This window comes from Lathyrus oleraceus, chromosome 3 (assembly GCF_024323335.1).
Source record: "Lathyrus oleraceus cultivar Zhongwan6 chromosome 3, CAAS_Psat_ZW6_1.0, whole genome shotgun sequence".
Classification (NCBI taxonomy): Eukaryota; Viridiplantae; Streptophyta; class Magnoliopsida; order Fabales; family Fabaceae; genus Lathyrus; species Lathyrus oleraceus.
This window is the reverse complement of record NC_066581.1, coordinates 207,633,864-207,646,441: the sequence shown is the minus strand read 5'-3', so window position 1 is coordinate 207,646,441 and position 12,578 is coordinate 207,633,864. Positions and strand designations below refer to the sequence as shown.

General features: G+C 32.9%; 1 protein-coding gene across 1 annotated transcript in view; it reads right to left on the bottom strand.

Annotated features, from left to right (window-relative positions):
* LOC127126339 (ABC transporter A family member 1) overlaps window positions 1-3,812 on the bottom strand; it is a 42,840-nt gene extending 39,028 nt beyond the window's left edge. The window contains exons 1-6 of the mRNA XM_051055250.1: window positions 3,693-3,812; window positions 3,460-3,573; window positions 2,946-3,025; window positions 2,458-2,626; window positions 1,995-2,077; window positions 1,061-1,277 (exon numbers count right to left, since the gene is read on the bottom strand). Of these exons, the coding sequence (XP_050911207.1) occupies window positions 1,061-1,277; window positions 1,995-2,077; window positions 2,458-2,626; window positions 2,946-3,025; window positions 3,460-3,573; window positions 3,693-3,704 (675 nt within the window). The 5' untranslated portion in view covers window positions 3,705-3,812. The remainder of the gene's footprint in view (window positions 1-1,060; window positions 1,278-1,994; window positions 2,078-2,457; window positions 2,627-2,945; window positions 3,026-3,459; window positions 3,574-3,692) is intronic.
* Between the last annotated feature and the right edge of the window lie 8,766 nt (window positions 3,813-12,578).

The window sequence follows — 12,578 nt, the reverse complement described above, 5'->3', positions numbered from 1 at the left end:
AATCAGCACAGTTAAGATTTGCTATAAAGGTTAAGATCTAACTGAACTGTAACTAACATTCAATTCAGAGTTCAGTTCATAACAAACTTTCTCTCTCTCACTCTACTTTACTTTCTCTCTTTCTAATATGAATATCTTGTATCATTTGTAAGAGTATCAGCCGTGTTAGTCATATGATTGGATGTCCCAGCCAAAATACCAAGGAGATGCTAAAATAATTACATAACTACAACTCTACAATAATGGGGAAATCATTCTTATTAATAAACATTATCGTGTCATTATTTTGCTAATAATAACCATCATTTTGTAATCAATTCCATCGACAGCCTTTACTCGTGACCATAGTCCACAATATGGCAAACTAGACCCTTATGTAATCAAATATGTCCTCATATACAAAAGTAGATACAAATGTCATCATCCGCATAGTCAACAATTTAAAGTCTCCATGGGACGTTAAAATTCATGAAACTAAGCTCATCTATATTTGTCCTCAGGCTTTCAGGGGAAATATATGAAAGCTTGTGCCCTTTGATCTTAAGTTGTATATATTCTTAATTCCTATTCTCATCCTCCATTACTGACATATGAACAGAAGTAGGTGTCTTCTGTGGAACTAAAAAAAAGGATCGAGTACAAGAAGAACCTACAAGGTAGGAACTTAAACCAGGAAAGATCAAAGCCAACACTCCAAATTGGTGTACTAGAGCCAGCATAAACCCAAACTAGTCCAACCACAGCTTCAAGTGTTCGAACCTTGGATTAACTAGTCCAACCACTACAAACATCAATAGTTTCCTCCCCTCACCTTACAAGCCGGTTTGTAGGGGTGAGTTAGGCCTAACCACAATTCTTAAGACCCATGTTGAATTCAAGTAGACAAAAAATATAATTTGACATACATTTCAACAATAAAATACACAGCCACAACCAATCACTGCAATATACTACTAGTTGTGGATTATTTTCATCATATAGTTACTAGAGATAATAAATAAAGGAGAAGAAAGACAACAATGAATAAGATATTATGAGAATGAGAAAGAAGCAGCCATACTGTCAAAAACCCACTGAAGCTGTATTGCATTGTTGGTATAGCACTAACACCAAGTTCCAAGTCATTGAGAAAAGGGCCATTTGTATCCATTATTGTTGTAACGTCCGGAAAACCGGAGAAAGCCCATGTATGATTGAGGCGTATACTATAATCAAATGACTGAGGACCTTGTTCATAAAATACAACTGCCCCTTTAATTTTAGGATTTGAACAATTCCTACACAGGTATGAGGAAATAAATAAAAACAAACAGAAAAACAGTCCATATTTCTGCATCTCACAAAGTTACAAATATCAATCAAATACACAACAAACAATTTTCATATTGAGCTGACAATAGATGACAAAGATTCATGTGAAGACGTTGTTAGAACTATTTAGAATTATATGATTGTATGAATAATTTCTATTTTTATACAATCAAAGAGTGTTATAATTTATGCCATGGCGGCGCTATGGCGGATATACATGGCGGTTTTTGGACTCGCCGCATGGTAAGTATCGGCCGACATTGCAGGTCTTTCTTCCATAGTCCTCTATAATGGCACGCAAAGCGACCGTTATGGCGGGATTTTGGCTCTCCGCCATAGACAACACTGCATTCGAAGTATTTTTCCACTGGGCAACATCAAATATATCAGATCAAATGTTGCCACTGTGTCAAATACAACTATCAAATTTATGGAAATATAAGTTTACTTAGAGATAAAGAAAGAATCCACAATTGGGGAGAATAGAAAAGGTGGACCCCCAGGCTACTAACAAAGTATTAAATAATATGCAAGGAAACTTAATTCTCAATATCCCGGAACTCTAAAATATTCAGGTAACAAGATTACTTTTATTTTCCCGACAGCCATTGAATAATGCCAGTAGCCTGTTATTCCGGTAGGTGATAGATATACAAAGCTTTCAAGCCAGAAATGAAGTTTACCTTACGTCATTGCAAGTACCATAAGCATCTGACCGGATGTACGTTTCCAACTCCAACTCATCTTGGTACACAATACTAACAAGCTACATATAGAAACCAAATTAGATAGATTCAAATTCAATGACAACTCTTTCAGAAAATTCATTGAATTTTATATTCCAGAAAATCAAGTGAAAGGAAACTGAGCAGTCTATTGCTCCTACAAACAACCAGGGAAAATGGAACAATAGACATGAATAGACGTGGTAAAGAAGTCAAAGTCGGGTGCAAAAGGAAAAGAGCAGCCACATAAGAGGTTTAAGCATGCAGGACCCACATGAAAAGCCGCATTCAAGTCCTTGGTGAATCCAGTTCAGGAATTTGAAGTAAGCAAAGCAAAACAATATTTCACGAACATTTCAGGGATAAATTAAGCCCAGAATACCACATACTAAAATACAATGAATTGCAAACGAGTAGGTACCTTCAAAATCGGAAATTTGATCGACAGCACATCTATCATCATCCTTGTTTCACTGGTGTCTGGTGCAAAAGCTAAATACTCTCTCTTATCCAATAAGGACTCCAAAACTTGTGGGAAATTAGGGGATATGCCTTTCCCCACTTCTACAAACATATCTTTTTGAATGTGCCTGCTCCATTTCCACATTCACATTAATCCTCACAAAATATTAAACATAAAAGAAGTTCAGAAAGAAACCGCATTTCCTTCTAATTACCCTAATAAGCCAATTCCACCTACATTCACTACACTCTCAAGTCAAGTCACAATACAAGAGTACACAAAGTGGAATTCAACTTCAAATTTTTTATTAAAAAATATAAAAAATAAAACCCCTGCATTTAACTGTCTTGGTTAACTCTCCATACACCACAGCACTGAGGACAGACCAAAACAAGAAAACAAACACAAAAATAAACAGATAGCTGATGATGGAAAGAAATACTGACGATTGAGCTGGATGAATCTGTGTATCCACTCTTGTTCTCACGGCTGCTAATAGCAACAACACAATCGCAGGGAGCAAAATCTGTTCAATAATAAGGATCAGAATTTCAGCATTTACGGATTTCTACAATTATACAATCGAAAGAGAATCAACCAACATATTCCCGCGCACACACAAAACCCTAAAATATACTAAAAGCTTGCCAAAAATACATTATGCATAATGCATGTACCACAAAAGAAATAAAGTAACAGTTAAAACTAAAACCATCATGGAAACTTACTAAAATCGGATATCAACCCTACAAAACAACAGTTGGAAAGAAAAAAAACAAAGAAAAACGGAAAAGCAAACAAAGTGTATATCATCAGAAACGAACAAGGACGACGCCGAATTGGTCAACTATACACAGGATCGGAGCAGATAAACAGAGTAAAACAAAAAAGTACAGAGAAAAAGAGAAAGATGAAATTAGGAAAAGATGATAGACGAAAGGAAATAGAAGAGTGAAGAACCTCAGCAGCAGTAACGAAAGGATGACGAATTTTGAGGAGCCAGTTCTTTCTGAGCATAATCTTGAACTGCCGCGAAGCAGTTCCCATGGTTGCAAAAACCCTAGGAAATGGAAGCTACGAAGAATGCGAAGGAGATTAGAAAGTGAAAGAGAAACGTTGAACCGTATTGTTCACGCCGTTCAACTACAGTTTGGTGAGTGAGGGAAGGTGGTGAATGGAATAGAAGCACTAACCGAAAAGGACATAAGCTACTTTGCCTTCACAAAAAAACGCATCTTCCTTTGGACAAGTGGTTTTAATTTTTATTTATTATATAAAATAAAACTAACGAGTAGCTTTACTTTTTTGGTTTTTTATCACCCTGTTATCCTAATATATGTATGTGAGAAATTATAAAATATAAGTAATGGTTTTTTGTTTTTTAATATAAACGTTATGTTGGAGGCTAAAATTGAAAATTGAAGTAGGAAATATTTTATTTTATTTCGTACTTTGTGAACATCCGAGAGATATTGATCGAGACATTTTTCAGTGTTTGGGTGGGGTCGGTACAGCCACCGCTTATTCCTATCCCGTTTCAGTTAGGACTTGGCGCCCCGAAGCACCCTTTATTTTAGCGTGAAATAAAATATCTTATCTTTTGACCGATATATAGCATCGATTTACTTTTTCAAACCGTTTATTTTTTAGAATAAAGTTAATTGTAAGAGCATGATAAACTTTTTTTTAATTGAGTTAATATTATTATAGATGATAAATTATTAATTATAAAATCAGTTCAATTAATAGAGTGATAGTTGTGTAAATATATATATATAGAGGAGCGAGTCATTAGATTACTTTTTGAAAATACATTTATTTTAAAAATATATCTTATTTTTATCAACAAATAAAATTAAAATAAATTTTATAAAATAAATTAATTTTGAAATTTTGTTTCTTCATCTCTATATTTTATTATTACAAAACTTTAACAAAATTTGTGGACGAAAAAAGTATTTATAATATTAAATTTATCAAAAAAAATTATATTATTTTTTTACAATTAATTGTGTAGTCCAAAAAAAAAGCTTTGACATGGCGAGGAATCCCACAATATATTGTATTTTGGTAAATAATACTACGTATTGTACCGATTTAAAATCTCCACAAAAATAACTTCTATTAAATGGTTGAAAAACGAGAAAAAATGTATTTTGGTTGGGTAGATAGCACTGTAACTTGAATCACCTTTAAGTATTTTAGTTTTTTATAATATAGTTTTACTAAAAGAATATGTATTAGGTAGTTCAACGGGTCGCTGTTTTTTTTTTTCAAGACGAGACAAAGTTTTCAATTTACTTATTTATTTTATTCATCGCGTTATATTTTTTAGCAAACTTTGACGAATGCATACCTAAACGAGACAGGTGTGGCCTTATGCCACTTTTAGCCTTTAAAAGTGTCAAAATGGGTCAAACCCTTTTGTTTAGCCTGCTATTTTTGGCCGGCCAAGTCAAGGTTTTCAACCTACCCCTCTCCTTTACCCGCTTCACCCTGTCCTATTTTTTTGTAGGCTTTAGCAAGGTATGCAAGCTCATTTGTCCATACTATATGTTGGCTTTAGAAGGGAATGCATGCTCAGATGTATTTCTGTAATAACCCTTATTTCAAAACATTAAGAATTTTACAATATGCATTTCTGGAATACACTTTATTAGCTAAAACCACAAACCACTAGTAACAAATGCATAAACTTGAAGGAAAACATCAAAATATGTAACATTACATAAATAATCGTTAATATTACATAGATAATCATTAATATAAATTTAACATTATATTTCATCAGGACGTTGCAACATCTTTATAATATTTTTGGTCGATCTTGCAATTATCGCATCTACTTTAATCAGACCATTTGTTTCGTAAGGGTGAAATGTATTTTACAAAATCTTTAAATTTTCATTTGTCTTCAGCTTAAACTTGTTAAATTGAATCTTACTTTCGTTGTCAATCGAGGGTGAACGGTACTTGAACTTCACAACTCTTCAATTGTTTGAGTATTGTAGGGGATTCTCCGGTATGGATTTCAGATCTATAAGAGATGTGTACTTTGTGACCTTAAACTCAAGTGAGGGCTCCACGTCATTGAAGTAGAAAAATGTGGCATGTCAATATATATTCATTCTGGTGTGGTGTGTTTTGGTAAACAACATGAGATGAGAGACCATGTATTTATACAAGTTTTAGATCATTATGGACCTTATAAACCATATCCCTGCCTTAGAGAATATTCTAGATATGCATAACCGGACTCACCCTATTTTTTTCTAGCATAAGGGCTTCTACGGAGATGTTTCTCCGATATCCCCTGTATTTGGTATTTTTTTCAGTTAAAGTGGGGTTAATCTGAAAGTGCATCTCCAGACTCGCCCCACAGACCAAACAGAACATGTTTTATGTTGTTTTATGCTGGGACAAAATTGTTAAGATGTTGAAAAAGAAAGTTTTCTTAAAATTGACCCCAATTTTTATACAATTAATGTTGAATATACATTACATATGTCTCAAATGGTGTCAACAGTACATACAAAAATGAGTCACCATCTAAATATATAGTTAGATAAAAACTAAAAAGCATCAAAATATGTGTCACTGTCTAAGTCTATTTCTAAGGGTGATGTCGCCTTTAACTTTTCCTTATTTGATTCTCAATCAATCTCGTTCAACTTAGTGAACTCTTCCATCCTTTCCAGAAAGTGATCCGGCCAAGTTTCGGTATGTTTTGTGAAATGTGTCATCCACTCCAGTGATTTTGTTGGTATAAGACAACCTGATTTCAAAATGACCCTAATTTGTATACAATTAATGTTGAATATACATTACATATGTCTCAAATGGTGTCAATAGTACATACAAAAACGAGTCACCATTTAAATATATAGTTAGATAAAAACTAAAAAGCATCAAAACATGTGTCACTGCCTAAGTCTATTTCTAAGGGTGATGTCGCCTTTGACTTTTCCTTATTTGATTCTCAATCAATCTCGTTCAACTTTGTGAACCCTTCCATCCTTTCCAAAAAGTGATTCGGGCAAGTTTCAATCTCTTTTGTGAAATGTGACGTCCACTCTAGTGATTTCGTTGGTATAAGACAACCCGATTTCAAATAAACTAGAATAAAATGTTGTGTTTTTAAAAGTCACCCAATACACATGATGCGTCATGATGGATCTTGAGGCGGCCTACTCCAAAATGGAAAAAAATTGAGAAACCATATCTTGTCATATCAATACACATTTTATTATAAGCAAATGCTATAAGATGACTCATTTCAGGGAAGCGCGTACATTTTCTATTGGTATCAGATTGCTAACACAAGGAACAAGAGTATCAAGAATTGTATTGAAATGTTCTTTTTTCCTGTATAGTGATGTATATGATTACATGTGTGCCTTAATCTCTTGGAGAAGTTATTGGCCGACAAATTTGTGGTTCTTATCTCTTTTACCGACCAAACTCGAAACAACTCGAAAATCATTGTCGCCTTTAACATTATAATCCGCTAAATGTCTTTGTGTATAAAAAGCGGCATCTCTTCAATAAAAATGATTTTTGGTAACGGTGATGAGGGATATGGTTTTTTAATGCGACACCTTTGAAAACAAGTTTTTGAGATTTAGGAGTTGGAGAATTCGGAAAACATAAATCAACGTGTTCTAAGTAAGAAGGAGACCACTTTGTAAGATTTCACTCTTTGTCAGTTTGACCTTTTTAGGGTCACCCTTCATTTTAACCGGCTCCAATGGTGGTTTCAAATTCCTGGATTCATGATAGGCAATCTTCCCCGGTTGCTCTTTGATGTGCAATTTCACGTTGTCATTAGCTTTAATGAATCTCTCTTTGATCACTTTCCACTCGGTCATGATAGATATGTTTAATTTATCATCCTTCACTACACTATCATCATCAAACCGGAGCCTTTTCTAGCGAGTGTAAATCTTATCCACATGTATCAATGTAGCAAGCTTCATTTTCTTTACAGTTAAACAAGCACGTCGAAGACAATACATCTTCATAAGTTTACAACCACACTTTAAACCATATGATCCTATTTTTTCTGCTCGCTTGGCTTCATGACAAAGAAAATTCAATCCCGCCGAGAGATGTCGTCAACCAATTGTGAATAAATGATGTTATTTTTAAATCGATGTTCTAATACAGTAATGCTCCGACCAAGAGATGTTTGTATCTCATTATGTTTATCTCAGATCATTTGGTTCACATAACCTAAACTTCTACAAAAAATATGTGTACTATTTCCTAACCAAATTTTCAGTGTAGCATGTGTAAATTCAAATTTGTTAGTTTTAGCATTGCCAAAGTGTTTAATTTCATCGGTCCAAGCACATACAATCTTCTATTTCACCTGGTCTAGAATTGCAATCTCAACAGATTTAAGAAAATATAGATATTTCACACACACTCTCCTAAATTGTATGACAAGTTTTGTATACAATTCTTTTGCAGAAGAATTTATAACACTATTTGAGACATCCATTATTCTTTGACTGCTAATTAACTTATTGAATAACAAAATAATTTTCATATAAACAAGTGAAAATCTCTCAAACAAAAGAGAAAAAATAGAAAATAAATAAACTATAATCAATTTTATATATCAGTCATAATAATATATAGAAAATAAATAAAGAATATTCAGTTATATCATCCTATTAAATAAAAAATGTTCAACTGATGAATAGAGAATATTCATCAAAAACTCAACACATGAGAGTTGTTAAGATAAGGAGAAATAAGTTTTATTTTAGCAATTCCTAAAATTAAAATAAAACAAAGAGACATCCATAAAAATAGTTTTGCCCTTTTGATAAATCTATTGGACACGTTTGGTTCAAGGATTCGAATGTGATTTTCAGAATTAAGTTATAGTTTTTCCTTTTAGATAAACTTATGGGACGTTTGGTTCAAGAATTCAAAAGTGATTTTCAAGAATAAGTTAGCAAGGAATAAAATATGGAAGTTTGATTCCCGAGTATTTTTAAAAAAATGTGTTTGACATATTATTTGATATTCCTAAGAAAATTAGTAGTTATATTTTTTCAAGACAATATTATATCTGGGGTTCTTTAAGTTATTTAATTGTAAGAGAGTGGTCCTTTAAGTGCTTTTTGCTACAAGTCAATTCTTTAAGTTATCAAACACCTACATCGTTGTCCTTTTTTAATGATTATGTTAAAAAATGCATATGTAACGTGAGTGACTTGTCATTAACGATATTGACATGGAATAAAATATAATTAATTAATATTCATTAAATAATTTTAGATGTCATGTGTCAATGTATAAATGATTAATTTATAAAATAATTGTTTCCACTCAGTTGGGATTAAACCCATGTCTTCTTCATAAAAACAATGTCTTTACCAACTGAACCACCGTAACATTTGATTAATATCTGCACAAAATCGTTTTAATAGCTTGTTTTCGTATCTGCACCAATCATTCTGAAAAATCAAGTAACAAGAGACCATTTATCTAACAACAAAGGTCTTGCACAAGATATCTTGAATTCTCTTAGTAAGCTTTTTATTTTGTGATTAATTGTTAGCAGAAGATTATCTCTTTTATGTGGTTGCACATTTGTACGGGAGTGTGCATGAACATATGCTTATATATTGAGTTTGTCTTATATGAGTTTTTTCTTTCTCATATTAAAAATATTGATTTTGTTTTGCATATTAATTTTTGATAAGGTTAGTTTTGATTTTCTTTTGCCCATGATTACTATTTTAAAGCAACCCCTGATTAGGCTCACAACCTAAATATTGTTCCCCAATCAGCATTTATAATCTCACATTATATTTTTATTCAGATTACCTGTGACTTTAATATTGACCTTATGTATTTATTTAGGGATGTTTGGTTTGTGGTTGCTTCCCTTGCGTTTTGAGAACGTTAATGGTTTATTGGAATTCATAATCATGCACATAAATAAAGAACATTTGGAAGAACCCAATAAATCTTGATGTTCAGGAACCACATAATCCTTGTTTTTATCTAAAATTTGATCATACTTGTTAACTATTGAATAACAAATAGTTGGAAGGGATGATTATTTATTAAGAAAATAGGGCTTATAAATAGCCTTACAAGCAAAACATAATCCACTACTAACAAACTAAATATATGGTCAATAATCTGAAGAAAAAAAACAAACTTTATTCTTCCTAAAGAATATGTCTCTCCTAAAAACTAGGAGTTGCTAAACAAACAAAAGTACAAATAATATTTTAAGAATAATAAACTACCTAATAATCCATCCCTTAAGCTAATTCATATGAACATAGCTTACTTTAGTAATATCAATAACTCCAAGCATCTCATGCAGCTTTTTAAATTGTTTCAATTTCAATGGCTTCGTCATAAAGTTTGCAGTTTGATTCTCAGAGACACAATAGCTCAGCTTGATAACTCCATTGGTCATTAAATTCCTAAGAAAGTGAAATTTCACATCAATATGTTTACTTTTTTCGTGAAACATATGATTTTTAGATAGTTGTATAGTAGAACTACTGTCGCACATGATCATAGTTGTTGTTTTTTTCTCAACATCAATGTTTTCCAACACTCTACTAACCCAAACACATTGACACGCACATAAAGTTGATGTTATGCATTCTGCCTTTGTGGTAGAGAGAGCACTGGCTGTTTATTTGAGGCCTGAGAAATTGCTCTTGCTCCCAATTTAAACACAAATCTAGAAATGTTTCTTCGATCGTCTAAGTCACTAGCATAATCACTATCGGTGAAGGTAATAAGTTTTAGATTATTTTCTTTCTTCCTGTAGAAAATATCCAGATTAATTATACATTTTAGGTACCTTAAAATCCTTTTTGCTGCAAGCCAATGTACCATGGTAGGTCTAACCATGAACCTGCTTATTAAACTAACACCAAACATCATGTTAGGTCTAATTACAGTCAAATACATAAGGCTTCAAACCACTTGCTTGAACATCGTTTCATCAAGTGTAACATGTAACACCCCTTTTTCTACCCCAAAATACTTAATATTTAATCAGAGTAAATAAGCACACATATAAACAAAAGGGCGTCACATCGACGTTTTCAAAAACTAAAAGTTTCAAAAACCAACATCATTCATCATCAATATACAATACACCTGGTCATTTAATATAACACATTTCAATTATCATGAATATTCAAGAATATGCGTTCGCAGCGGAAAATAATGAATACTCATGTATTTCATAAAATGATCCATGTCCCATATCATGATCATCTCTCAATAATCTCCTCAAGATAAAATAAAACCATATCCAGAATATTTGGCACTATGGCCTCTCAAGCAGCAAATGCAATTAAACATGTTCACAAGTGATAACATAATACATATCCAAATAAGATATGAGTTCAATACTACTAATCTACCCAGTGTTACATGACCAGAGTATTGACTCACTACCTAGTCTCTAAACCAAAATACGGAAGCTCTCCGGCTAAATTTCGAATGAGCTACCTTCCACTTACATCAGCAAGACTACTCTTGAATATCTGCACGATGCCCATATAAAGGCAACATTCAAACAGAAAGGTGAGAATTCAAATCATTATGAAGAAGTATAATAAGGCACAATGATTAAATCAACAATTAACGGAATTCATCACACCTTGTATAACCATGTCAATAATATTAACCAACATTTATTTCACATGTTTCAAACATCCATCAAAACTCAAGGAGTACAATATTAAAATCCAATACTATATTCCCAAATATACACATAACTACAATTATCACATAATCACATATTTTGCCAAGTTATGTATCCAAACATCACCAAATTCAATTACCATATCTCATACACACATCACAATCACAACAATGCATACACTCAATTATCACATAACTCTAATGTGACTCAATGCAAGACATGTGACTCTATGCATGTGGTACCGCAATGTGAACCCAACGTTTCACCGCTTTCCGATTCAATATCTAGAATTCAAGCCACGCTTTCGATCCAGACAAGATCAAAGCCACTACGTCTATTTCCAATTAAGGATCAACGTCTGCTACGCTTATTTCCAATTAAGGATCAACGTCTATGTGAACCCACAATTTCACCGCTTTCCGATTCAATATCTAGAATCCAAGCCACTACGTCTATTTCCAATTAAGGATCAACGTCTGCTACGCCTATTTCCAATTAAGGATCAACGTCTATTACCATGTGAACCCACAGTTTCACCGCTCCCACCATGAAGCCGACCATGCCATGAATGAATGTACAAATACCAACACATATGCAATTAAGATCATTTCTACCATCTTAACATTCCACATATCACCATAATTCAACTCTATGAATTATTCACCAATGGTACATATACACATTCATAACAATATATCATTCACAAATATAGGCTAATTATCAAACACGCACACGTATATTTCATTTCAAACTGAACACAGCCTCCAAAGTCTCAATTTGTCATTTTTCAACAGTGTTAACCGGTTAACGTATTTGGTTAATCGGTTAACACAAAACAGAATGCAATTTATGAGCAGATTTTTAACAAGTAACCGGTTAACGTATTTGGTTAACCGGTTAACACAAAACAGAATGCAATTCTGCGCAAATTTTTAAGTAAGTAACCGGTTAACGTATTTGGTTAACCGGTTAACGCATTCGAAACTGGAATTTTCCTGAACGTTACCTGTACTGTAATGGAATTTAATAAAATAATTGGTTTCTCAATTCATCACTCAATCTCATCCATATATCCATTCCAAAACGAAATTAATCATCACAAATCAAAGATTTCTCATTAAAACCTAATAATTTCAAAACTATGAAAATTAGGGTTTCAACCTAAATATATTTCTACCCATTGACTCAATCATACTAACCCATAATAATAATGATTCTCCTCTTACCTATTCAATTTTCTGAAAACCTTAGCTTCTCTCTTGTTCTTCCCTTTTTCTCCTTACTTTTCCTCTTTTCTTTCTTTGTTGCCGTCAATGATCAAATGAATCCTACTTCTCACTCTCCTCACCTCTTACTTTTATAGTATTATATTTGGGCT